This window comes from Misgurnus anguillicaudatus, chromosome 13 (assembly GCF_027580225.2).
Source record: "Misgurnus anguillicaudatus chromosome 13, ASM2758022v2, whole genome shotgun sequence".
Taxonomy (NCBI): Eukaryota; Metazoa; Chordata; class Actinopteri; order Cypriniformes; family Cobitidae; genus Misgurnus; species Misgurnus anguillicaudatus.
In genome coordinates this window covers 14,048,006-14,071,316 of record NC_073349.2, presented here as the reverse complement: position 1 = coordinate 14,071,316, position 23,311 = coordinate 14,048,006, and the positions used below count along the sequence as shown (strand labels likewise).

Sequence of the window (23,311 nt, the reverse complement as noted above, 5' to 3'; positions counted from 1 at the left end):
TACAGTGTTTTTCCAAACAGCTTATTGAAAAAGCAGAAACGTGTATTGTAAAAATATTTTATTTACATGAGTTATCCTGAAGAATACATAGAAGACTCAGTGGTGCTCTTGTAAAACTGGAAGACAATTTTCTTTACAGAAATAAAACATGTATTTCATCCAATGGGATTCTCATGAAAATTCATGTGAATTAGCACATGTGAAACTCATGTGGCTTTTCTGTTAAGTGAATTATGACATCAATGTGATTTCTACAAAACCAGATATGAGGAAATCTTCCCAGCTCGTTTCTGTCATATGGCTCATGTGTTAGATCTTAACTAGAGAGAGAGCTTGTGTTAAGATCATACACTTGGTTTAAAAAAGAAAAAAAATTGTGCAGGCTGTTTTAAAAACATTCAACAATTGTAACTTAAAATGGCCATAATTTCCACGTTCTCATAGTTGCCTGTCCATTATTTGGCAGGTGAATCATTTGTAAACATAACTCTCACCTGAAAACAAAACCTTCCACTAAACCTACATTAACCGAATGGGCCAGATCAACCCTATCACAATATAAATAAGGAAGCGCAATGTGAATAATAACTGAGGCATAACAAAGTGCTTCTGATGATCAAGTGTTCCAATGATAAGCTATAGAGATAATCTGGCCCTATCAGGTTAAAGAGAATCACTTTTACTCTTTTAGACACTATTTCTCTCTGAAGTCCTTTAACAAGCAAACATTAATTGCACCTTACTTCATTCATTTAATTCAAGCAATCAAAAACATCTCCCACTGACACTAAGCGTTGTGCATTTGTGCACTTTTGTGCATGCAAGTCTTTTCATCATTCCTCGTTCTGTCCCAGTATTCCACAATCATGCTTCAGTCTTTTCATTGTATAGTACACTAAACCTCAATGGTTTTATAGTAGATTCTGGAGTAGATATTGTCAAGTTGACTATGAAGTGCATGAAACGAAGGCCGTTTGGAAGCCTCAGCGTCCCAGCATGTCATCATAATGCGGTAGATGTTCGGGGGGCAACGACTGGGACTTGGTAACCTGTAGCCCGATGACAGGAGCTCCATAACTTCCTTGTTATTCTTACCTGCAATTATACAGGACACAAAATATGCATGCATATGAAATACATGTAAAAACAGTAACGCTTAGGTGAAGTATCATTAAAACAGTACGTTTTTATATAGTATATGTGGGTGTAATATAAATACATTTTGGAAATACGGCATCCACCATGTTTTATTGTCATGTGATCTATATGTCCTTTGACTGATGTAATCAGAACAACTGTGAACTGTTATTTAAAGGAGCATTTCACCCCTAGAAACATTAATCTTTATTGAAAGTGTGTCATATTTGTAGTCGAAATGTATGTTACATACAGTTCAAATTTGGTGCCTATTTGACAGAGAAAAGGGCAGTGGTGTAGTGCAGGGTATACGCAGGTATACGGAGTATACCCACTTCTTTATTTGATGGCATACCCACTTCTACTTTAAAAACATGGGACATAAAGTAAGAGTATACCCACTTCTCCAGGTACCACTACACCACTGGAAAAGGGGTGTTTGTAGTCTCACCCCCTTAACAAAGATATTGGACTTCCTGCTTTCAATGATGCAAAATTATGATTTTACATCATTGAAAGAAGTAAGTGCAACACTGAAATCTGTATTTCTCCTGTATTTTTCGGTATTTTCATTATATTCAACTTTTTGAATTTGGTGCCGCCTCAGTTTGCAAGGTCTCACGTCAAGGGACATTGAAGTGTCCATCGAATGTACACTTAAAAATGTTGCTAAAAGTAGTAGGTCTTCAGTGTACTTTATCGCATACTATTTTCTGAATACTATGAATTCAGACATACTATTCGCCTCACATACTGATTTTTGCCTACTATATAGTATGGAAGTAGGTGACGCAGCATAAGAATTTGGCATGTTTCATAATAAAATAATACATCTTAATACACTGTCCTTAGATCAAGGTAATCTTTTAAAACATTGCCTTTACAGCAAAGATTCGAATCACAAGTTTAATTTTCTAGCAATATTTTTTCAGCATGATCTTATGGGAATTTGAACATATTTAACGAGTTGGCTAATTCGTATGAATTCGTACAAAATGTACACGTACAATTATTATAAAAAACAATAATAAAACCCTGCTGTTAACGCCAACTCCCAGTGGCGAAAGAAAATCATACAAAAATGTCTAAATGTGGTCGTACGAATTTATACGAATTAGCCACTCCATAAAACATGTACGAATTCCTGTGAGATTGTGTTGATTTTTTAAGGAAGTTTATAAAACCCTGCTTGATTTGAGGGGTTAACCCCAAACTGTGGTAAATAAATAAATAAATAAATAAATGTATATATATATATATATATATATATATATATATATATATATATATATATATATATATATATATATATATATATATATATATATATATATATATATATATATATATATATATATATATATATATATACACGTGGTTGTACGAATTTTCACAAATTAGCCACATCCTTAAATACATACAAATTTTGTGAGTGAAACAGATTGTGTTATACAGTTAATTTATGTGCTATAAACAGCCAACGTGGATCAACATGGATAGTGGCATCATTTTCACAGTAAAACAAGCAGTTAACAGGTCGACTGGCTGTCTCTAGCTACATTTGCCAATGTTCTAGCCCTGTTCACAAATATGCAAGAAGGTTAACCCAAGCATAACAAGTACAGTGTAAAAATCATAAAGCATGAATACGAGGATTAAATATTAATCCTGAAAAACCAAAAATGGTTCTTCTATGCAAGAAACCATCTAACAGTGTGATATGGATGAATCCTGAAGCCATCAGAGTGACTCATACCATCATATGGCATCTTTCCACGTGACATCATCTCATAAAGCAGCACTCCAAATGACCAAACATCAGATTTCACTGAGAAGCGCTGGTACAGTGCCGCTTCTGGAGCCGTCCACCGCACGGGTATCTTAGTGCTTCTGCTAGCTGTATACACGCTGTCCTACACACAAAAACAGTTAAAATCACTTATTTCATATTTATGTTCAATCCTAGCTGTGTGATTTTAGCAGACGCTATTATCCAAAATGATTTAAAAAACAACACAAGCAATCGGTCACATGCTTTAGAGTACCCGAGCTGTCATTGGGGCCGTACCCTTACAAAAACTACAGATTTGGACCTAAAGAATTCAAAACGATTTGTTGGTTTAACTTAAAAGAGTAAGTTACCTGGGGCACATTCAAGCTCAAAACCAGTGCACAAAAATTTGCTACGGTTTCTGGGTTAAACGACATGTTTCCTGGAAACGGTGTGCAACAGGTTTGATATACGATCTTGTTTGGTAGTTGTGTCAAAAATATCAGCCCAATCAGCAGCAACATGATATAAACCACGAGGTATTAAAAAGACAACTCGCACAATGCGTCCAAGTTAAGTAGTTTACAAATGTGTCTTATTATGAAGAGCAAGATGAGTGTATTTAACAGTATTAAACAGGTATTTATAACAATTTCATCAGGCTCCAAAAATTCTTCAAAACAACATAAAGAATGGCCTTCTTAGCTGCCATAGCTGCAACTCTTGCGTCATCAAAACAGGGTGTTCAACGCATCACCGTTTCTGTTTAAAAAGGATTGTGCAACATTTCGTCTGGGCTGAATGCAGCCTTGGTTGCCATAAAAGTTTTACTAAAAATTACTTCAAAATATTAAACATTTTAAGCCAGCCAAGTAACTTACTCTATTTAAGTTGAGACAACTTTGTTCACAGTCTATTAGTACCTCATATTTGTACCTCAAAAGATACATATTTGTACCAAATGTACCAAGGGTACTTTCCCAGTGACAGATGGGGTACATATTTTAACAGTGTACGCTGTGAAAAAATTCTTGTTGCATTCATTTTTCAAGTTTAATCTACTTGAATTTACAATTAATTTCAACTTTCTTGACTAGTGAGGAGTTGCTATATATTATGCAAATAAAGTTGAAAAAACTAAAGGTAATTCAACTTTATTTTATTATTTTATATATACATCTCCTCAAGATAGTCAAGAAAGTTGAAATGAATTGTAAATTCAAGTAGATTAAACCTAAAAACTGAAGTGCAACAAGGAATTTTTTTACAGTAAGATTTATATTCCAGTTAGAGCAGAAGCAAAAAGAGAAAAGAGAAGTCAATCAAAAATGTTTATGATTGTGAATTGGTCAGTGGCTTTCTAAAGCGACATGACCTCATACTGTATGTGTGTTATGTTGTGACTATACTAGCAGGCATTTAGGTCATAGGTAATAACAACAGCAGCAGCAATAAAAGTGAGCATATCACTGCTGAATGAGATACTTCTCTAATAAATCCACCTGTTTATGTGGGGGTGAGAAGCCCTTACACAACTTAAATACCTTTGAATAGAAAATGAGCTTTGACAGAAAGCAGTTTTGACATCATGGTCGTAATTACCTTGATGATGCGAGCTAGACCAAAGTCAGCCACCTTGCACACCAAGTCATCTCCAACAAGGATGTTTCTAGCAGCCAGGTCTCTGTGGACAATGTGTCGGTCCTCCAGATAAGCCATACCTTCTGCTATCTGACCAGCCATGTGGATCAGGTGAGCAGAGGTCAATAACTGACCCTCTGATGCTACAGGAACAGATTACATGTTAGAAAAACATCATCATAACATGGATCAACAGGTTTACACGCATTTGTGAAGTTTATCTTAATGTGGATGATTTCTTCAAACAACAAGGGCCATAATAACCCATACCAAAGTCCCTTTACGGAAAGTGTGCCATGTTTGCAACGCCTCCGGGCAGTTTTTTAGTCATGCAACACTAAAGTCCTATCTATTTGATATCTCTAAAATCATGTGCTAAAATCACAATTACACAACATATTTCCAACCAACAATTAAACCTGGCATCAACGGTACCATAACTTTTATTTCTTAAAGGGATAGTTCACAGGAAACTTACAATTCTGTCAAATTTACTCATCTTCAAGTTGTTACAAGCCTTTATAAATGCCTTTGTTCTGCTGAACACAAAAGAAGATATTTTTAAAATGTTAAAAACCAAACAGATCTGGGGCACCATTCATTTCCATAGTATGTAAGTCAATAGTGGCCCTGATCTGCTTTGTTATAATTTTTTTTTAATATGTTGATTTGTATTCAGCAGACCAAAGAAAGTTTAGAACAACTTAGGGATAAGTAAATAATTCTTCTTTACATTTTGTTACTTTAAATTTTTCGGTAAACTATCCCTTTAAGCTCAAATTGTGCTCAAACTTCGAGGTACCAGAGAATCATCAGTGTTTATTGATTGATGAGTGGTTTTTTTTTCTGGAAGGCGGGACTTCAGACGCCAGAGCAGCCATACTAAGCATTGCATTGCCCCCTATTCACAGTAATAGGAATGCTTAATTTTGTTTTATCCAGTATCTGTGCCCAAATACTTTGATATTCACATTTAAAAAAATCTAACATTAATAAAATGCAAAACAAGCAGTGTGGTCTCAGACTTTTAAACCGTATTGTATGTCATTATGATTATAAACATTATTAAAGTCGCCATGAAACGGAAGTAGCGACTGCCTTAATTTCCCTGTCCAAGTAAAACAGCTTTTGAAATAAGTAAATAACTTAAATTCGTCCATTGAGAACTGATTGGACGGTTTGAAGTTGGGTCACGCTGCTATTTGCGGACCCCGCCCACCTACCATATCAAATGACCGGATGTAAAAAGAGATCGCATTTTAGGGGATTTTTGGTTAAAGGATTAGTAAATTTTCTTTAAAAAAAATCCAGATAATTCACTCACCCCCATGTCGTCCAAAATGTTGAAGAAATTATGTTTTTTTAAGGAAAACATTCCAGGATTTTTCTTATTTAAATGGACCCCAACACTTAACAGTTTTAATTCATTGCAGTTTCAAAGGACTCAAAACGATCCCAAACGAGGCATAAGGCTCTTATCTAGCGAAACGATTGTCCTTTTAGACAAGAAAAATTTTTAGACAAGAAAAATTTTTAGACAAGAAAAATAAAAAATATTAGTAAATTTTCTTTAAAAAAAAATCCAGATAATTCACTCACCACCATGTCGTCCAAAATGTTGAAGAAATTATGTTTTTTTAAGGAAAACATTCCAGGATTTTTCTCATTTTAATGGACCCCAACACTTAACAGTTTTAATTCATTGCAGTTTCAAAGGACTCAAAACGATCCCAAACGAGGCATAAGGCTCTTATCTAGCGAAACGATTGTCCTTTTAGACAAGAAAAATAAAAAATATGCACTTTTAAACCACAACTTCTCCTCTTCCTCCGGCTGTGTGAGGGCAAGCGCGACCTCACGTAATTGCGTAATGCCGTTGAAAGGTAACGTGTTACATATATGAAACGCACATTTGTGGACCATTTTAAACAATAAACTGACACAAAGACATTAATTAGTATCATTCCACATACAACAACGTCGGAACGGTCCACTTTCTCCACACTTGTAAACACTGGGGCGTAGTTTCGATACGTCATCCGTTTGGGATCGTTTAGAGTCCTTTGAAACTGCAATTTTAAACTGCATTAAAACTGTTAAGTGTTGGGATCCATTAAAGTCCATTAAAATGAGAAAAATCCTGGAATGTTTACGCAGAAAACATAATTTCTTCTTGACTGAACAAAGAAAGACATCAACATTTTGGATGACATGGTGGTGAGATTTTTTTTAAAGAAAATTGACTAATCCTTTAAAGATTATGAGGGCACATGTATTTTTAAAAGATTATGAAGCTGACAAATAAGCAATTTGTAAAAAATACCACAATATTCTAAAACAAATGACAGTTTTTCATTTTAATGTCATTGCGACTTTAAGTCAACATAAGATGCAATGTTTGAAAATGCACCATTTTCAGTGCTTATTATTTTTTTACACACTGTAAAAAATACTTTGCGGCCTTACATTTTTTTTGTTAAATCAACTCGGATATACAAGTCATTTCAACTTACTATTATTTATCTTGACTAGAGATGAGTTGTTATAACTACAGGTGAGTTGTTATAACTTATAAAATTAAGTTGACTTTTCTCAAGTTTTCATCTCTGTTGACATGACTTGTAAATCTGAGTTGATTTAACAAAAAATTTTAAGGCAGCAAAGTATTTTTAACAGTACAGCATTTCTGCACAAAATATTGTTCCATCAGTGCTCAGAAGGCGTAACAAAATGATACAAAATATTTATTAAATAGACATGCAATATGTGTCTGATTTGCAAATTGACATTCAAAGTCCGTGGGAATGTTTGGCTATTGTTAGTTTTGCATGCGTATGCTGTGGTTTTCACTTTCACACCTGTGGTAATTTAGTACACAACAGTTTGTATGGTAAACAAGGAAATGCAGGCCATAAAGAGAGTGAAAACGAATTCAGTGTCAAGCACATGAAAGCTACGTTAGAAAATTCAATTGATTTTTGATGAGAAAGAATTAAAACAGCAGTGAAATAAAGCAAAAATGTGCATCGGTGCTAGCATGATCAACTAAAAACAAAAAATCAAACCATAATAGCAGCATGTAAGATCCATTAAGCACTGCTTTGTTATGATACTGTAAAATAATATTTATATGTACACATGCACAATTCTGGAAGAGTATCGGGAAATGAAAGCATTTTGTTTGACACTTACAAGAAAGGTATGATTTCAGGCTTCCTTTAGTCATGAGCTCAGTGATGATATAAACAGGTTCTCCTCGTGTGCAGAGAGCCAAGAGCTGAATCAGTTTAGGATGATGCAGGTTCTTTAGTGCGTGGACCTCCTTGACAAATTCATCCAACTTTGTGTCCTCTACAGGGTTCAATGAGAAAGCAAATGCTTACAAGTGCTCTTGAAAAGTGCTTAAAACATTTCACAAAATATATTTTGTAGTAAAAACCATCTTGGTAAGTAAAGAAACAACAGATTCTTTTAACTTTTGCCGAAAGCTTTTTTGGGGAAGTGAAATGGTTTTTCTGTGGCAGTGTTCTGAAAGCCCCTTTATTTTTAGATGTGTGAAAAAACATTTATATTAACACTTTTATAATGCTATATTTATATAACAAAATTCCTTTTTTAGGGTATGATGGGGATCATGGTGAACAACTTTTTAATAAATCAATTCAGAAATATTTTTTCCATTATAATATTTTTCCTTTCCATTTCTAAATCTTGCTTCATATTCCAAAAAATGAAAGACTCTCTAGTGTGCAGCAGAATTGGTGCTCACGCAGCAAAATTACAAAACCCATATGCTTAGATTTCACAGCATATATGCAAGATTTCACCACCTTTGTGCAGCATAATGCACCATTCAGTGCTTTTAAATATATTGCACTCCACACATTTGAAGCTGAAAGTAAAGCAATGTCACACCTTGTTTGAGCATCTTGATAGCCACTTTTTGCTTCTTGGTGGTCCACAAAGCCTCCCACACCTCTCCAAAGTGGCCTTCGCCGAGTTTCTTAATAAGCTGAAACTCCTCTCTCGGCCGCTCCCATGGTTCCATGTCAAACAGCTCCCTTTGCACATAAACAAATAAAGGTCACAAGAGATCTCTTCCAGGAATCGTATTCATTAATATGACAAACACAGTTTATGGTAGTGGTTCTCAAACTGAGGGCCACGAGACAGTGCCAAGGAGGCCAGACTTTTATGACATTTTATAAAAATAAGGTTACCAACATACAGAACTACATCGCATAAGATGATCACTTTATTCAAATTCAGAGTTTGAGATTTTTTTGCTTTATGTCATGAACTTTCCAGGGGGATGATGAAATGGATGCACCCTAAAGTTTGAGAACTACTATTTTATGATATCAACTACAACAGCAGAGAGGATAAACCATGTAGATCAAACGTGTAATACTAGTAAGTAAGTAGATTTAGTAAACTGCATAAATATAATAGGAAGATAAAATTGTATTACGTTAGTAAGTCTAGGAACGCTAAACACAAAGCATTAAAGTTTCTAGCTAAACGATCAGTTCCATGATATTTTTAATATGTAAACAAACTAAATGTATGTATAGGTATGGCATGTATAACTATTAAGAATGAAAACATTCAAACTTAGCACTTAAATTGTTTGTATAAAATGAAAATTTATCATCTGTAAAGTAAATTTATAAGTATATTTGTTAAAAAATATTTTTTATGGCGATTATATAATTTATTTGACTTAGATGGTGATCTTATTGCTCCTGGAACAAGATATATTGTCAAAAACAAAATAATAAACATCTATTTCTTAACTATCATTAGACTTAGGATTGGGTGTGAAGCTTAATAAAACCTTTGAGTTTAGGGCTGGTTAATGGTTAAAATTAGATAACATTATAATGTAGTTTAGGGAGATGTCTAGCGTATAATTAGTTTGATAGGAATATTACACTGTAAAAAAATTCCGTAGAAATTTGCAGCTGGGTTGCCGGTAACGTTATGTTATTACTGGCAACATTTTGTTCAAAGTTAAATGAACATTAAACATTTACAATTCTTTGTCTTTACAGAATAAAACTAGAAAAAACAGCATCAAGCAAAACATTCTGGGAAACAAAATCTGAAGCAAAAAACAGAAAAAGTTTGATGATGATTTCTGCTTCCCAGAATGCTTTGCATGAGGCTTTTATTGTATAGTTCCATTCTGTAAAGACAAAGACCCGCCAATATTCAAAATTTATTCAACCTTGAACAAACTATTGCCAGCAAACAACATAAATTCAAATCCACGGCAATTTACCGGGATCCCAGCTGCAATAACATTATAATTTCTACGGATTTTTTTTACAGTGTACATTTATTCATTTATCAGACATTTTTATCTAAAGCACTGTACACAAATCTATTACAAGTAGGATTAACTTTAAAGTTAGGGAGAAGCATAAGCATTTTTTATAACATTAAACGGAGTTGAACAATGACAAATTAAGGATTGCTAAAGATTAGTCAAGCATATAAGGAAAAGGTGTGTCTTCAGTTGTTTTTAGGATCAACAAAAGATGCTGATCCAGGAACGTCATATTTCACAGTCACCATGTTAAAATATGCGGATCCACACACCTTAACAGCTACTCACAGAAATATTTTAAGTAGTTTGACACAGAAGTCATAGAATAATATAGTGCACAGATTGGCCAATGGGTTCTGTTATTAACACTTGTTATACGGCTCGTTGGAATGCTTGATTCTGATTGGCCAGTCGCGACATTTGCAGGTTTGTGATTATCAGATAATACTAATACTAATCAGTGTTGGGGAAAGTTACTTTTAAAAGTAATGCATTACAATATTAAGTTAGTCCCAAAAAAAGTAACTAATTGCATTACTTAGTTACTTTTCATGGAAAGTAATTCTTACGTTACTTTTAGTTACTTTTGCGTTACTTTTTCTTGGCTAAAGCTTGATCTCTTTCAGGCCTTGCAGGTGTTTTTTTGACTGAAAAGTTCTGCATTCAGAAATTGCATATTTCATCACAAAAATGTTTAGCTCTGGCATGCCATCTCAGTTTCTGACTCAAACTGTTTCCACACAGGCACAGAGAGTGCATAAGTTTAGTTTAATTCAGTACATATTTTTTAATCAAATTAATTAAACTAAAAAAGTAACTTGAGTTACTTTTTTTGAAAAAGTAACTTAAATATTAATATGTACATTTAAAAAGTAATGCGTTACTTTACTCGTTACTTCAGAAAAGTAATATTATTACGTAACTCAAGTTACTTGTAATGCGTTACCCCCAACACTGATACTAATACTAATAAAACACTGTAACCCAGATGCTGCAAGTCATTTTGACTGGTACAGTTTAATATTACACCAAACTAAATATGAATATGTCTTTAAATAACATATATGACATTATATTTACAAATTATTAAACCAAATAGCATGACATTTCAACGTCATGTCTTATCTTAAAACCAAAAATTAATGGGTTTTCCTTGTGGAAGGTCTGTATTTTTAAAAATAAGCTGATAAAATAGCCATGTTATAAGCAGGATAATGTATAACCAGTTGGTTGTTATCGTGAAATGAACCCAGTTTTGGGTAATGATCACACTGTTGGGAATTATTTATGCAATAACAACCGGCTGCCTATACATCAGTGGCGGCTCATGACTGCTCATCCGAGGGGCGCAAATTCAAAACATGTATACAGAGTCTTATGTGTTTTGCTCGTGTTTTCAAAACATGTGTTTGTTGCGTCATGTGCATCACGTGTTTTGTCAAAACAAGCGCCTGCACACGAGTCAAAACCGTTTATGATAAAAGAGACGCTCACGTTCACAAAATACACACAAGACACTCCCTTGACAGTAAACTCTGATTACGCATGAGATTATGCGAGTATCTGGCAACCGCCAGCATCTTTTTTATCATAAACCCTTTAGATGCATCTGCAGCAGGCACTTATTTTGACAAGACACGTCATGCACATAAGATCACACGACGCGCAGAACACATATTTTGAAATCACGAACCACACACACGACGGGCTACATACATGTTGTGACGAACTTCGCGACGATCGTCCTCGAAAAAAGAAGTCACCGGCGCCACTGCTATACATTATCCCTTACTTAATGTTTTTCCTGAAAATGAGTTAAAAATGGGAGCACGTCAATAATGTCGATTTACTTGTGATTAGATGCTACATGCATCTGAAGTTACTGCACTAATCTCCGTAATACTCTATGGATATGCAATGTTTTAATCAATAAAAATAGTATCATTATCTACTCAATTATTTCAAGAATATATTTATATGCATTTTGGAGAATCACCATGTTGACCTCTATATTTGAAAACAATTTCAATATTAAATTATTCTTGTGTTCAACTGAAGAAAGAATGTCATATACATCTGAGATGGCCTGAGGATAAGTAAATTATGAGACAATCTCATATTTGGGTGAACATTTCCTTTAAGACAGCTGAAAACTTAAAAATTAAGGAACCATGGCCTAGTAGAAGCGCTACCCATGTCCACTTCACTAGAAACAGACTGCTTCTTCATATCGGTAATGGCATTTCTAATGCAGAACTGATACCCATAACGTAATGGCTATTTATGAGCATTACTTTCTTGAGAACAGACATTGATGTCTAAAATTAGGATAGTAAGACATGCCAATGAATCATACAGATGTTTCTGGTGTGTGTGTGTGTCTGTGTGTGTGTGTGTGTGTGTGTGTGTGTGTGTGTGTGTGTGTGTGTGTGTGTGTGCGCGCGTGTGTGCGTGTGTGTGTATAAAACATTAAGAGATGCATACTTGCTGTACACATGGCTGGTCTAGGGGACATCCCAGACTTTTGGAATTGTTCTGGTAATATTTGATAAGCTCATCCAGAGTAGCAAAAGAGATCTTTTCGGATACAAAGTAAGCACCAATCGCCGATCGACGAATACGAAAATGGAAGACACGATTTTCACTTCTGGCTGTAAAGCAAAGAATAAAATCATATTTTTCCCCATACACAGTCATGATTTATCTTGCTTTGTTTTAAAGGTGCAGTGTGTAAAATTTAAGAAGCATCTAGTGGTGAGATTGCGAATTGCAACCAACAGCTCAGTCCACTGCTCACCCCTCGCTTTTGAAACGCATAGAGAAGCTACAGTAGCCACCACCGGAAAAACATGTCATCGACGGAGACAACTTTGTAAAAAGTAGAAAAATTATGGCACAAAATGTAAGGGGACCCTCTGTGTATGTAGATAAAAATGGCTCATTCTAAGGTTTTAAAAACATAACTGTTATTATAAAAAGGTCTTTATACACCCCTGATAATATAGTTTTGTATATTATTTTGAATTTCTGTCAAGAGATCCTTTTAAAAATTACACACTGCACCTTTAAAGACAAAAACAGCTCGCTTTTCTATTGCCATCTTCCAAAGGAGACAGAAAACACTTAGTCAGCTGAATATGGAAGCACAATATGGTGTGACAAACTGCAGGAGATTAACAAAAACAGAGATGTTGTGTAGTCTGAAAGGATGAGGAAAAAACACAGAGATTTTAGAAAGGGGCACTATGCTGTTAGATCAGACAGAAAACTGGATAAAGAAAGAAGATAAAGATGCAAGAGATGTTTGAGGAAATAGCAAGCGTGTAAAGACCATTCAAATGACAAAATGTATAACACAGAGGGAGAAGAAAAGAGAAAAAAAACAAACCTGAGATTGTATATTCATCACTGTGGCTCTCACTGATCCGTACTAAAAACGAACCGGTTTTATTCTGAGAAGCCAGAAGGAGACTCTCAGCTTTTTGTCTGTTTATATTCCCATAGTACCATCTGTAAACAAACACACAGAGCACAGATTAATACCTCACTGAATAAACAATTACTTGCCAATAGTGAAGAAATAAGACATTATCAGATCCTTAAAAAATATGAAGCCTGTTTAGAACAAGGGTTCTTAACCTTTATCAATTCAAGCCCCCCTTATTGTCCACTACACAATTTAAATATTTCACTCTAAAAATGTAAATATTGGACAGAACACGTGCCGGGTTAAAATCTGACCCAATGCTGGGTTATTTTGACCCAACTGTTGGGTAATTATACCCCATGGTTGCATAAAAACAACAACCCAACATTGGGTCATTTTTGACCCAGCATGGGCCAATTCTTACCCAGCACGTGTTCCGTCCAACATCCACCCACTAAGGGTCAAAAATAACCCAGACATCTTTAGAGTGTTGTTTTGTATTATTCTGAATAATTTTAGGTCATCTAAAGCCTCCTAAAGTGGGCCCCTGGTTGAGAAACACTGGTTTAGAGACTCTATTTTTTGCATTGTGACATTTGTTTCATGCAATTTAAGAATATCGCCACCCAATCTCAAAGTTTAATAATATGAATCCTTTTATGTTGAAAGAAATAATCATAACAATTAAATTGCAAGTATTTATACATCATAATAGCAGGCATATTTGTTATACTGCCTTTAAATTAGGGTATTATTGTTGTAAAATGTATTATTTGACAGTAGTAAGAATTGAATAAGAATCTCCATACTGTGAATAGAAAAGATTAAAAATAAAATGTTATAGTTACAATTATATAGTAATGCTAATCTTATGAGTAGTTATTTAAATGAATATGATTGTTATGAATTTATTTGTTTATTTTTAGGGATGAGCTTTAATGGTTTTATTTTCCGGGATGATCTTTTTATTTTCTGGCCGTTGAATCTTCATTTATTTTTAGGAAGTATAAAATAAATACACTTTAAAATAACTATTTGCATGTATTCAATTGCGAGAAAGGCTCACGTTTAACCCACATTAACCACGTTCAGTTTGTCACAGTAAACACGGTGGCGTCATGCAAAGTGTTGCCATGTTAAATATGGGCGCGGCAGGGCGCGCATGCTGCGTGAGTTTCAGTGAAACTGCGCCAGGTGACAGGTGTATTATACCATAGGCTACAGAACACCGAAATACTGTACAGTAGCAGGCCGTTACATGTCAATGGTCTCTGGGAGACCTTTAATGGACTGATCCCATTACAGAAGTACAAAACAATTCGAAAACAATGAAAAAATAAAAACACTCTCGTTGTCTTGATGAATAAACGTGAAGCTATTAGGAAGCAGACTGTGCAGAAACATGAACCAATCAAACTGAGAAAACACTGTGCAGTACATCAAGTTATCTGCACATCACATTTTACCTGTGTGCGCGTGCACGCGCTGTCTTCATTCATCTCTCTAAGATAAAGGTGCGCACATAGCTGATACGGATCAAGTGATCATAAATGTTTAACTCAAATAGGTTTCTCACTAATCTAAACGTCTATTAGCTCACATGACAAAACAGTATGAAACTGAATTATAATGTAGTAAATGCTGAAATATTTACTATAGTGAACTGTAGTAAATAATGTCGTATATTTACTAAATTTAATATTTGATATGTTAGTCGCTTTGGATCGTCTGCAAAATGACTAAATATAATGTAAATGTATTATTTAAATATTTACTATAATAAACTAGTTAATTGTAGTATACTGTTGTATATCAAAGTAATTACTACACTTTGTTAATGTACACTATTGTTTTCTGGAGTAATAGCTATAGTATTGATCAACTATAATGTAGTATACTTTAATTTTTAGGGTAAGGTTCAAGACAATATATTAAATCCTATACAAAATATCTGATATATGAACATATATGTAAACACATTTGTTAATCAAATTTCTGTCAGTGTTTATTATAGTAAAATGTATGTTCTTTAGTAAGTAGGACTTACTTATAATTGGCAAATTCATCCTGTACCAGGGCCACGTAATTGGCCGGTACAAGACCGGACTCCAGTGATCCGGTGAGCTTTTTGGCAAGCACATAATCCCCCCTCTTTTCTATAACAGACAATTTGTCCCCTTCTTTCACACTGAGCTCTTCTTCACTGCGGGCCACAAAGTCAAAAAGAGCCGCGTAGAGCTGCGTCGGTTTCTTCTTGGGCGCCGGGATCCGGATATCACCTGAGATGGTGGGGATTTCGGCCGGGTAAGCGGTGTTCGTGTGGTAAAATTCGGGCCATATCCAGTCCCATAAGCACTTCAGACATGGCATACAGCTGCGACAGCAGTTCTCCATCCCAACCCTCTCTTTCTAGGACTCCGGTGACGGACGCCAGGGCAGCCAGTATTTTTGGCACTTTGCGGTTGAAATAAGGAGGTGTACGGGTTTCTTATCGAAGGTCCGTCGCGATAGCACACCGGGATCCCCTTTGTTCAGCCAACGCGGTGACATAGAGGAGGATCAGGTGAAACCGGTTCCGTTTCGGGATGGATCACACACAAACAAACAATCGCGCTGTAGGTATGCGGAAAACACATGCTGGAGTTAAGTGAGACGAATGCTGTGGTTTGTTTAGCTCGAAGAAATGCTATTTTCATCTATATTCACCGACCGCGTTTTTCCTCAGTCAGAACGACCGTTGCGGTGGGTCGCTGCGTGTTGCGCGTGCCGCAGCGTTTGGTGCCTCGCGCTGCTCCGAAGCAAAACGTAACTTTGGCTGCGATAGATCTTCGTGTCCTGTAGTGCGATCATCTGTTCACTGTGCAAACCTTCAACATTTGTTTATAAACCGTCGTTGAAACGATATTTGCCTTCATTAAAACGCGTCCTTGTCAAGAATGCGTTATTTGTGGACATTCATTTGCGTCAGCAAAACTGCTTTGCGTGGTTGAAAAAACCTACTCGATTACCTTACAACGCATGGGTGTTGTTTAGCCTACCTGTACATTGTGGTATACTTTATACATTTATTTATTTTCCAGTATTTTAATTTAAACTCTTAATTTAAACCCTTTCACACATTTTGACATGTTTGGATATTGAGTTACTTTTTATGTTTTACATTTTACTTACACAGCAGAACCCCCTCTCCTCTCCATCACCACATACACACACATTCATGTTGGCATGGTATATTTCCATAGGCTGCATAACCCTGCTGAAAAAAAAAACAATAAAACCATTACAGAAATTCCTAATGGTTCCATTAAAATACCAATAGGAACCATTAGCTTTTAAAACCACAACAAAATTCCTTTTTGTAGTGTGTTTTGGGACATATTCCATTAGGATTTAATGCCCCCACCAATAGAACCCAACACATACCAGTAGAGACCAACAGAGACCGTTATAGTTTCCAATACAATCAATAAAATTCCCATTAAAACCAATAAATCCAATAGAATTTCTGTGATTGTGTCTATTGTTTTTTTTTAACAGGGAATGGTTTAATGCTTAACTCACACATTTTTTTATCCCCTAAACATCAGAAAAATGTAGTATAGTGTATTCATTATATTTTAAGCCATTAGTTTGCTGCCATGTTTATGTTGTAATAGCCTATGCATGCTATTATACAGATTTGTATTAATTCCTCATGATCCACGTATTCAAACACACACACACACACACACACACACACACACACACACACACACACACACACACACACACACACACACACACACACACACACACACACACACACACACACACACACACACACACACACACACACACACACACACACACACACGTTTGTACAGCTATCTTTGTTTTTACACCCCCTACCCATAAACTCAAGTCTTTACCCTCAAACGGCCCTTTAAAGGGGTTCCAGAATAATAAATATAGCTACTAGAGATTTGATATATAGCACACTGTTTTATTAGTATATTTATCATTGTGACGTACAGTTTGGAAGAAAAAACGGTCACAATGTCATATTTTAGCAGTGACATCCCACCAAAGAAAGCTTCATCTGAAATCTCATTGGTTTTTATTAATGAAAGTGATATGTTAGGAGCCACCCATGCTGTTTTGCATTAAACAACAGAAAATGATTTTTTTCATTCAGTCTTTCTGTTTTTTCACATATGTATTTATCAACACTTCTAAGGAATTAAAATATTTAGCCACATGTACTGAAAAGAAAATTTTCACTGTTATATATATATAACACAATAAATATAAAAAATTTGTATGATATATATTATGGTTATTAAATAGGGAAATGGGGTTGCCAATAAGACGACTTTTTTTAACTATAAAACAGTAATCATTTACCTGAGGATTATACTTTGCTGTTCTCTTACTGTAATACTTGACGTCTGCACCAGATGCAGGGTGCGATAATGGCTTTTAATCATTAACAAAAAATAGCCATGTTTTCCTCAATTGTCAGAGGAAATATCTTCATTTTGTACATCTAGTGACAGCAGTAAATAAAAAAAGATTGGGCTTGGCCTGAAGGCAATAATTTTAAGGAGTTTCCTAGACAGATATACTGCCTATAACTGTAAATACATTGAATTTTATGCTGCAAGTCCCATTTCCCTTAACTATAAAAAATCAGATGAAATTAAGCAATGCCTAAGAAGGAAAAAGGGAAAGCATTTGAAAATAAACATAGCAACAGCAAAAAATGAGGAAAAAAGAATTTCATAAATCTGTACATGTAAACATCACACTTCCACTGAGTCCAAAATGAGGAGGAAAGAGACGGTTTCACATTGGTATTAGGTACATATCAAAACCAGAGCCGACATCTGCAGCTCCTTATACAGTAGGAGAAATCAGGAGAAAACCGACGGAATGGAAAAGATCCAAAGCACCAAGAAATTATAACAGAGGACTAAAACAGAAACCACGTTAATTTGAATGCAGCTGTACAGAACTGTGGTAAAAAAATAAAAATCAAGTTGTTTTACATTTTTTTCTTCTTCAGAGCTTTACATCTAATCTAATCAAACCAGACCACTTTAATTGTGTAGTTTAGCAGCAACCATAACCAGCGTCACACCTGAATGCAAAGCCAGAACCCGTATGACCATCCGTGCATGTGTTTTTTTAACTAAAGAGTGTTTGGGACTATAAGAAAATGCGTCTTTAACACACGACAGATGGTATGTTTACTAGTACATTAGATCACAGTAAAATGCGGTGCAGATTTGAACCCATCAAAAACTATAAACAAAAGAATAAAAAACAATCAATTCTGTTCAGCCCTTTTAAAGGCACGATGCAGGAACTACACATTAGATATTTCCCAAAATCCTAATGTTGGTTTACACTGCCCACTACATGTCAACGACAACATTAAAACATTTTAAAATTGTAACATGTGGGAACGTAGCTGACCCAAGCCCATACAGTACTGTGTGGCACAAAAGGGAACCATGGCGTTATTTATTAAACTAATACTGTTGCTAACTTAAACAGTGAGCAGGTTGCCCTTGATGCATCTGCAATCTGATGTGACCTTGGTTTGGCTTGCTGCCTGGCATGTTGACATCCTTGTTTGGAATGTATAGGCATACAGGACAACTTCACATGTGATGTTGGTATCGTTACAAAACATTTCTGAAAAGACCACTTTGCGATACAAAAAGAATTACAAAATAATAGTAATTCTAATAAAAATAGGAATCGGATAAAAAGGTTTCGACAGAACTCGCGTTCGAGAGTGAGAGATGATCTGATTATGGCTAAAATATCCCTCACTCTTCTTGACACACTGTATTCTACAACAACACGCAGAACACAGAGCATGAGAACGAAACGGTGAACTAGTTACATCTTTTTCAAGATTGTCAATTGCCTTGTTTTACAGTTTGTAGTTAAGGAGCCGTCCTTGAGTGAACTGGAGAGAAGAAGCCTATTACAAAAACATGAACGATTCGCTTTCAGCTTCTCCACCGATACGTTTAATAGTCCCAAATTCAAGTCACAAACGGTTAACCAACGTACATCGTTTATAAATCCATAGACGAGCATGTGAGGCTGGCGTATATTCAACAGTGTTTGACAATCAATTTAACAGACATTGGTATTCATGCACTCTAAAAAAAACCTTGGTTGTTTCAAACCATAGTTGGGTAAAATATTTGCTTCCTTTTAAGTTATTTCAGCTTAATATTATTTATCTTGACTAGAGATGAGTTGGTATAACTTATAAAATATACACTGAAAAAAAGATTCATTCAATTTACTTAATTTTTTTAAGGTAAGTGGTGCAATCAATTTATTTAAGCTACATAAAAAAATAGAAAAACAAAACAAAACATTTTTTGTTTAAATGTAGCTTAAATAAATTGATTGCAACCACTTACCTTAAAATAATTGAGTAAATTGAATGAATCATTTTTTAGTGTAGTTGAATATGTCAACTTAATTTAATTAAGTTGTAGCAACTCATCTCTTGTCAAGATGAATAAATAACTTGTAAATCTAAGTTGATTATACAAAAAAATAATGCATACAAGTTTTTACAGCGTTTACTTTTAAGACAAAACTAAATTTTTTTAAGTGTTACCAATTTAACCCATAATGGGTAAACATTGGACATAACACATCGCTGGGTTAAAATTGACCAAAGTGCTGGGTTATTATACCGCATGGTTGCATAAAATCAACCCAACATTGGGTCATTTTTAACCCATCACGTGTACTTTCCAATATTTACCCATTATGGGTCAAAAATAACCCAGCCATTTTTGAGTGTGGTTTAAGTAGATTCAACTTTTACAATGCAAATAACCCTATTCTTGGTTGGTGTTACCAAACTATGGGTTGAAATTAACCCAACTGTTAAGTTTGTCCATATTTGACCCAACTTTGAGTTAAAACAACCCCAAAGTTTTTTAGAGTGTACCCACATCAACCTCAATGGGAGACATAGAGAGATGGCCGAGTCAGGAAGAAACAAAACTGGCTCGCTCTTTACCATGACATCACTATCTATACCTGTGACAGGACAATGACATGGGAGAAGAAAAACAAAATAACAGCAAAAGCACAGAAGTTTGATAATGAAGAGGATTTTTTTTCTCCCAAATGCAATCAAATAAACGCATACCAATAGAAAACCTTGCAAGAACATGTCCAGGTCCAGAACAATATTGTTTCTTTCTCAAAATAAATAAATAGCAAATTGTAAACCATTCCCGCACATCCCCATAACTTTAACACAAAAATAGTGTTTATACTTATGCTAACTACATTTATGTACTGTAAATCCGTAAAAACTCATAAACTTCTACATTCTCATTACCATAACATTACAGTAATGAGAATGTGTGAGATTGGGTGGAAATGTGCTTAACTGTTATGAAAATAATGTAAATTTTGTAATCGTTTTATTGTTATATTGAGGTGAAATATGACCTGGACGTGTTTTTGTGACAAACCAGTATCCATAAGCAGAACCCCAGTGGATTTGCTTCCCTACAACATCGAATGCGTTCTCTCCTGAACAATAGGAGGGCGACATGGATGCCCTATAATGAGAGGACCGTAACACAGACGCGCTACGAGCTGAACACAGTGATGAGATGCCTCGCACTGACAATTTTGCATATTTCTTCACATCAATAGCTTCTAATTCTAATCAGAAATCCATACATCAGTCAAGAGGGCTGAACGCTGTAGGCTCTCATAAATATAATACATTACATTTCGCTTCGCTCCAATAAATCATTAACGCGTATGACATGCGTGTGTCAAAATATGTCTTAAGAGGGCAGTGTCGTCTCCGGTCACACTCGCAATTCACAATTTCCCCCGAAACACGGCGTTCCATCAAAGCCTTCAATCACGCGACTGACCTTGCCCATTATGTATGTAAGTAGGGTTAAATGTATGTCAAATGATTCTGAAAGCTCCTCGGTTGGGGTCTTGTGTATTAGTCTTTCTCTTTTAGGGCCAGGAATGCTTTTGATTATCATCTGCATTGCGATATTGTTCTCCATCCCCCACCAGCAGTGCAATAGCTCCAAGATCATCCGGAGCAAATAACAGTGACATTTCCACTGGCTCCTGAATGACACCACTTTAAATAATCATTTTTTAGCGAAATATTCAGAGATGCCCTTAAGTGTGTGTATGCGTCAAGCTCGTGTGCCAAAGATTTTCAGATTTTCTGAAGCACTTAAATGCTAAAACAAACAAAAAAGCCTGCAAAGCAAACAAAAGCAGCCCTCGGGTCTTAAACAAACACCCTCAACCAGAATGCAAAACGCTGATTAAACAACAAAACAGGTTTTATCTTTCTTGGCTTCCCATTTCTGTCTGTTTTGAATGTTTTTTTTGCCTTGGTACGTTTCGTCTTGAGGTGCTCTGGTTGTGTCGGGAGGCTTGAGGTTTCAGGTCTGTGGTGTTACAACTGAGTCCATAGCAGCAGAGTGGATCAATGGCCAAAAACAGCTTCAATTTCTCTGTTTCCTCCGAGATACAATGAGGTGGAGGAGCAGAGGGTGTAAAGGAGAAATAGAAGGGCACAGTATAGAAACGAGGGGAACAGGAGTGACCCGTAGAGAGAGGAAATGGAGTGTGGAGTTGGCACCTGTACGCATGACAGGTTCGAATGGATTAGGAAACCCAGTCGGTTATATCTCAACCTCATCAGAACACTTCATTCTGTCCAATACGCCATTTCCAGTGCAGTGCATTTACAAGATCAAGACCTTGAAATGAAGCGAAGTATATACAAAACATTTGCGTCAAAACGAGAAAAAAAAAATCTGTATTTCTGCTTGTCTTCCTGTAAATTATACATCTTTAAATATTAACCTAAGAGCAGAGATCATATCTTTAATTAAAGATATATTTTGTGTAAAAATGTTTAGGATATATTAGCTTGAAAAAACAAAATGATTAAGGAAATGTTTGGCGATTAGAAAACTCTCTGCTTTCAATGCCTGAATCTCAGGATGCTGAGACGCAGTGAACCGTGAGGTTAAGGACGGAAAGGTGATAATTTTCTTCTCCCCCATACAGACTACTGGGAAAGAGAGAGAAAGAGCAGGACAGACAGGCTGAGGTATTTCCAGGTGAGCATCCACCTGCATATCTATATGCATAAGTTACAATATTCAGAGGTCAGAACGAATGGAAAAGTGCTTTAGGACACAGAGGGTGCTTATTTACAGCGAAGGTCTCTCAATTTTCTTCATTTCTTTTTTCCTTCTTTTCATTACGCCTCGAAATCAAAAGCGTCTTCATTTAGTTAGTGCCATCTGGAGGATTGGTGTGCCGTAGTACCTCCTTTGAAATAGCAAAGGACAAAGAGCATTAGAAATCAATGGCTCTCAGAGGAGCATGGAGGCGGAGCTTCAAATTAATGGAGGGAGGCATGAATCGATATGAAGAGACACATAAAACCGTCCAATCACAACCTTCTCCTCGATAAAGCTGCAATGCTTTGTCCTTAAGAGCTCCTTTTCCCATTTCCGTACCTCTGCATCTTCTCTCCTTCATCTCTTTTTGCTCTTTTTGCTTGAGCTTTGTTTATTCTCTCTCTCCGAGTTTAAAAACCTTGGTGATCAGAAACATCTGATAATAATGATGATGATGGTTATGTACGCTCCACGTGTGTACCCAGAGGGACAATGAATATATGTGATAGAGAGAGATAGAGGGCGTTGAGGAGAGAGAGCGACCAGTTTAGTTCTGTTGTAGTATGAGGTTCTCCAGCTCGTCTGCCGATCGGAGCAGGAACGCGGCAGATTCGCGGTATCCTGCGATCAGCTGTCGCACCGCCGCTACCTCTGTGTGGCTGAGCTGTGCTGAAGTCCCGCCCCCTCCTCCGTTCCTCCCGAGACTACTGGAGCTTGACGAGGATGAGCTGGAGGCCAGAGACTTCATACTGAGGTCGGTAGGGCCTGAGAGTAAAAATGAGAATTACATG

The 23,311-nt window shown here is 35.9% G+C and overlaps 3 protein-coding genes across 4 annotated transcripts in view; 1 reads left to right on the top strand and 2 right to left on the bottom strand.

Annotated features, from left to right (window-relative positions):
• The window catches only part of trim101 (tripartite motif containing 101), a 120,011-nt gene that overhangs the window by 60,353 nt on the left and 36,347 nt on the right, over positions 1-23,311 (top strand). The gene's annotated exons all lie outside the window — the stretch shown is intronic.
• Positions 42-16,289, bottom strand: srms (src-related kinase lacking C-terminal regulatory tyrosine and N-terminal myristylation sites). The gene is made up of 8 exons (XM_073875102.1): positions 15,356-16,289; positions 13,270-13,391; positions 12,370-12,532; positions 8,465-8,616; positions 7,742-7,900; positions 4,511-4,692; positions 2,894-3,050; positions 42-1,095 (listed from the first exon to the last, which is right to left on the bottom strand). The coding sequence occupies exons 1-8, from the start codon at positions 15,700-15,702 to the stop codon at positions 896-898; spliced, it is 1,482 nt and encodes a 493-aa protein (XP_073731203.1). The 5' UTR covers positions 15,703-16,289; the 3' UTR covers positions 42-895.
• nol4lb (nucleolar protein 4-like b) overlaps positions 19,943-23,311 on the bottom strand; it is a 108,296-nt gene continuing 104,927 nt past the window's right edge. For both annotated transcript variants that reach the window (XM_055187314.2, XM_055187315.2), the window contains exon 11: positions 19,943-23,285. In XM_055187314.2, coding sequence (XP_055043289.2) covers positions 23,068-23,285 — 218 coding nt within the window. In that variant the 3' untranslated portion in view covers positions 19,943-23,067. The remainder of the gene's footprint in view (positions 23,286-23,311) is intronic.